This window comes from Diorhabda sublineata, chromosome 1 (assembly GCF_026230105.1).
Source record: "Diorhabda sublineata isolate icDioSubl1.1 chromosome 1, icDioSubl1.1, whole genome shotgun sequence".
NCBI lineage: Eukaryota > Metazoa > Arthropoda > Insecta > Coleoptera > Chrysomelidae > Diorhabda > Diorhabda sublineata.
In genome coordinates, this window is record NC_079474.1 from 10,996,621 (window position 1) to 11,002,186 (window position 5,566).

At 29.5% G+C, this 5,566-nt stretch overlaps 1 protein-coding gene across 1 annotated transcript in view; it reads left to right on the top strand.

Annotated features, from left to right (window-relative positions):
• The first annotated feature begins 2,383 nt into the window (after positions 1–2,383).
• Positions 2,384–5,566, top strand: part of LOC130446523 (calcium-activated chloride channel regulator 1-like) — a 37,685-nt gene continuing 34,502 nt past the window's right edge. Inside the window, exon 1 of the mRNA XM_056782840.1 lies at positions 2,384–2,764. Within this exon, the coding sequence (XP_056638818.1) occupies positions 2,591–2,764 (174 nt within the window). The 5' untranslated portion in view covers positions 2,384–2,590. The remainder of the gene's footprint in view (positions 2,765–5,566) is intronic.

A 5,566-nucleotide genomic window follows, 5' to 3' on the forward strand; every position in this document is an offset into this window, starting at 1 on the left:
TTACACAAAAATAATTAGAAGAACCACAAGGTTATGAGCTCCAAAACAAACTTTATTAAAAAGAAATAAATTTTGCAATTCAAGTTGTAATAATAATTAAAAACAATATAGAACAATTGATCAATTAATAATAAAAAGATAACAATTTTGATATTGGGTATTGAATTTCCTAAAATTTGTCATCTAGTTCATGCCGAAAAATAAGTTTCGCAGCCATATCCTCCGAGAGGCGATTTCTGGGAGTTCAAAATCAGACCTGCTTGGGAGAATAGACGCTCAGTAAGTAAGTACCTAAGTGTTCTTCAACATTTTCCAGAAAGCCAGAGGGTTCTGTTGAATCTTCTCGTTTGGGGAATTTAAGTATATCGAAATTTCTTCGGGCATTAATTGATCTATCGATTGTTTCTTTTTCTGCCATGCGCTCTGAATTCATTCAAAATGTACACCCGTGTTCCACAACCTTCTTTATTCATGGGAGGGGATTCAAATAATGAAATAATTAGTTTTGGTTAATTTGAAATTTTTTAAATGAAGTAGCTTTTCAACAACATGGAATTATTGAACATCGATGTTTATTTAAAACCATCGATAACTGCAAAACAAAGAAAGAAAATCGTCGATTGAAAAAATTTTGATAACATCGAACCCATCCCTACTTTTTCTTAATGACATTTTTGACGTTCTACGACAGAAAGCATCACTTCAAATTCAGTGTCTTCATTTGCAACCCGTTTTCGGCGTTTATTCTTAAATTTATTTTTTTTTACTACCAATAGACGTAAATTTATTTAAAATTTTTGAAACTTGCCTAATGTTTCTATACGGATGTCTATTATTAAAAACATTTGCGGCCTCTCTGTTTGTATGTGTTTTGTAATTGTCGTAAGTTCTATTTTTTCTTCAGGATTTAGTAAATTTGCTCTTTTTATTGTTATAAACAACAACTCACTTTGACATTCTTTGTCACATACTTCATGTCGGGGCATCCTAGATTGCGTTAAATTTTATTCCGCCAGAATAATTAATTCGGTATGATTACTATATAATCACAAAATCTGAATTTTATTTCATAATAAATGTCTGTAATTGCATATTTGAATATAACTTTTAATTCAAACCAACTTCACGTTATAACATTTTTTTTGAATTGTAAAAAATAATGATACTTTACTCTTGCGCAAAATTCACATTTTTTGACAAACCTCGTATACTGCTTTAAAAAATTGATATCCGATAGTTGCATTTTAACTTTTGGACCTTTTTCTCAAGAATAACTTTTTGTCATAAAATCGCTAATAAGAAAGTTTTCCATGTGGTTCCAATTTAAGTAGACATACTGTATAAGAAGTAATCATATAATGTTTTTCTCGGAAAATGATCGTATTTATATCGATTTTTTTTAAAAAAATTCACAAATCAGCATCATGTGGATGATCGATATCCAGTTCCGCATCTCTAGCTGCATCTCCCGAAGAAAATCGATGTACCTGATGTACCTGATTGAGCACAATGGGACAAAATTATTAAATTAATTTTCATCGGTCATTAATAAGTGTAAAATTTTTTATTTATTTGATCCTTTCAAGTTCTATCCTTGTTTTTCCTGGTAAGTATAAACGTGCAAATTTATAAAATATAGTTATTTTTATATATTATCATATAGTCATGGGTTCTTTCTAAGTTTTCGAATTACTTGGATCGTTTAAGGTTTGGTCGAAAAAATCAATTCCCTAGGTACTGTTGTTCACTATCTTGGTTATCCTGGCTAGGATATTATAGTATATTAATATGTTCTTGAAAAGTGTACGAAATTTCGAATTGATTTGATCCTTTGAAGTGGGTTAAAAAAAATCGAATTTAGAAATTCCATTACATGTTGTCCTGATAATCCTTGCAATAGTAATTGTGCGAATTTATGAAATTATCACAAAGTAAAGGATTCTTAATGAATAGATATATAATAGTTTTCCCAACGAAACCAATTAAATAAAAATATAATTATTAAATAATTACATTAATTCAATTTTAATAAATACCCCAAATATTTCTTTAAAAACCTTAAATTTGAGAAATAAATATATATTTAGTTAATTTTAATGAAAAATAATTTTATATATTATATTTGAAATAACGTTAAAACCATCTTTTCCTTAGTCTAGTTTTAAAAAATTTAATATTTAAAACTTCCATACGCTAAACAATCTCATTAAATAAACTCTTCTTTTTTATATTGAAAATATTCAATAAATGTGTGAGAGAAAGTTATGCAACCCATCAAGCAAGCGTCGTGTGGAGACGAGTACCGCTCCGGGGTACGGCTACCGACTTACACCGATTTCTTGTGCTTTACTGCACTGAAATGCATAGCGCGTTCGTGTAGTGGGAGTAAAACACAATCTTCGATGGTTAAAATCCACCGCCGGTTTCTTTAGTTTACACGCAACCACTGACGTAGGAAGAGCGTATCGCTCGGTCAGACTTATTAACACGTTTGTTGATATTGTTGTTGTCTTGGTAACAACGAATCGATATAATTTACCGTGCGATTGTTGTGAAATTTTTTTGAGTGACATGAAACTTTTATAATTCGATGGATTTTTATTTGTGTGGCAAAATGAAATTCGGACTTTTGTTTATTTTTGTTGTTATTTTGACTGTTTCTAATGGGTTGGAACTGATAAACGGCGCTTACGAAGATTTAGTTATCAAAGTTTCTGATAATGTACCACAAGGTGACTGCGCGACCATTTTGGCCAACCTCGAGGTAATTTTTATAAAATTTTAATAAAACTAAAAGTAATAATAAAAAAAATTATTCTGATATTTTTTATTTTCGAAAAAAAAAAAAAAATTAATAACACCGGGGGTAGACCATAAATATTTTGTTAGAGTGTGCAAAATTTTTTTACAGCTAATTTATTTTTAATTTTAGATTTAGACATTTTTATCTTTTTATTTAAACTTATTTTCTATGAAAAAAAAATGGTTTTAGAAAACTAAATGGTATCAAATGTTTATTTAAATCAATAATTCTGTTTCTAAACAGTACTGAGTAAACGTAAACGAAACTTGGACTGCCCCTTTGGCAACCTTTTTATTCAAAATACTTATTTTTATGAACACCCTTTCAATTTTTTAGAAAAAAATCTTAAAAATTGTATATTTTATTGAATTTTTTTAATTAACAAGCAAAACATGAAATTAATAAGTTAATATTAATATATTTTCGCGTACTTGGCTGACTAATTTCTTTTTTAGTTTGTTATATTATAAATTATTGAGCCAAAAATGTGTAAAAGAACTTTAATTAATTAATGGGTAACCAATAATCAAAACTATTTGTTAAAAATAAAAATTCGACATAATATACCCGAAAAAAAATATCTTTTGCCTAAACCGGGGTATTATAATTACATCTTGTGCCTCTAGAGAGTTCATATAATTACACATCTTGTATCTGACATGTGTTCAACCCCTCAGAAAAAAGGGGGTGGTTATCTCAAAGGAACCCGTGATTAAAGCAATTTTGTAAAATGGATTTTAAACTTTTAGTACAAGCATATAATTAGAAAATGTTTGTTATCTAAAAAAAACATTTAGCGATAAAATCAACTTATATATTACTAATTTCTGATCGGTTTATACGTTTTTCAGTGTTCTAATAAAAATAAATTGAATTTTTGTTATTTAAATGTTTGTAAAAGTGACATAAATAAGCAGTTCTAGTGAAAGTGTGTATAATTTTGAAACAGAAACCTAGAAATTATTCAGCGTCTCATTTTGTAAATTTCTAACCATGCATGAACAAAAATTATCGTTACATTTAAATTTTATCTTTAAAATATAGTTTACATAGTACTCGAAATAATTACCGAGGTGTTTTTATGAGATACTGAACAACAAAGTTGGAATATTTGAAACCAAACATGAAATAATATTTGATATTTCATATCTGTGAATATAAATTGAATAGGAAATTAATATTTTGTTATAATTATGGATAAAACTTTGTTAAATCGTTGAATAATAAATTTCAGGTTTGAACACGAAAGTTTTGAGGGGCACAAATATAATATCTAATTGAAAATATACAAAAAAAATTACGAATAATTCAAACAATTTCACTTATATATTAAAAAAATTGATGATTTCCATTCCGAGTCCGTTCAGGCGTTGTACCCAACCGATTTGCTTAATTTTTTTTTCAATGAAAGGTATTGATGCACAGATCAGCCATCAACCATCGGATTTCATCTAATTTTCACCATTCTCAAGTTATACTCAAATGCGATTTCCTTATGGGAGTTTTTCACATACACACGTTCTATCCTCAATATCTCAGGTTCTATTCAGGATAGAAACTTCGTTTTGGTTTAAGAACACTCGCTGAAACACCTTCTTTCTTTTGAGTTTTTGAACACTTAAATCGGTTGAGTTGGAGAGGAGCTAGGCGCGGACATTCAATGTGGAGTTATGGATTTTTGTAGGTTTTTGGCAATTTTTCTACATTCAAAGATCTAAAATAGCTACAGAGTTCGTTCTTTTCTATTATAATGATTTCTGATACTTATTTAATGGATTCGATGCGAGCGAAGCCGCAGGTAAAAGCTAGTCTCTTTATTATCTTCTATATATTGATAACTGATAACAACCTAATGATTTTGTTGCACAGAAAAAAACCGGCTGAATGTCATTTATTGGTTAAGTTCTTGTACTTGTAATATTTGTAACGATAAATTTCGCGTATCATCATAGAAAACATTTTTTTTTTTTTTTTTCGATAACAAATAGTGGTCTATTGATGGTAATACCAGCGAAATATAAATATAACAAATTAATGTAAATACAGATGACGTACTACAGCTGCAAATAGAGGACACGTACCATCGTTATCTAATATATAAATAATTTTTTTCAGGATGTGTTTTAACGAAGTTAAAATATTCAAACAGACGAAATTGTTCAAACACTTTGCTGTTTTGAAAATACGAATGGAATTGATCTAGATGTAAGAATATTATTTGAAAAGTTTCCCGCCTCAACCTAAAAATTTCACTACTTATAAACATACATACGAATCAAAGCTATGTGCCTTTCTACGATCCCCTCAATAGGCGTCTTTGCCTTTTAAGTGCTTTTTCTTAAACATCCACGACTTTTAAATGCTTTCAAAGCGACTTCCTTAATTCTCTCATTTCCCTCCTAGACTCAATCAATGAACGTACTCGCTTCCTAGACACTTGCAATGAATATAATCGCTACCCAGACTTAATCAATGAATGTTTCTGTCCCTAAAATGATTTTGAATGAGCGTCCTCGCTTTCTAGACATATTCAATGAACGTTTTTGCCTCTAAAATGATTTCAAATGAGCGTCCTCGTTTACTAGACTCATTCAATAAACGTTTCGGACTCTTAGATGCTTTTAAATGTGCGTTCTCACCTCCTAGATGCATAGAATGATCGATTCTGCTTTTTAGATGCTTTTAAATCAACGTGCTTCCTTCTAAACTCATGCAATGAAGGTTTCGGCCTCTCAGATGCATTTAAATGAGCGTTCTCACTTC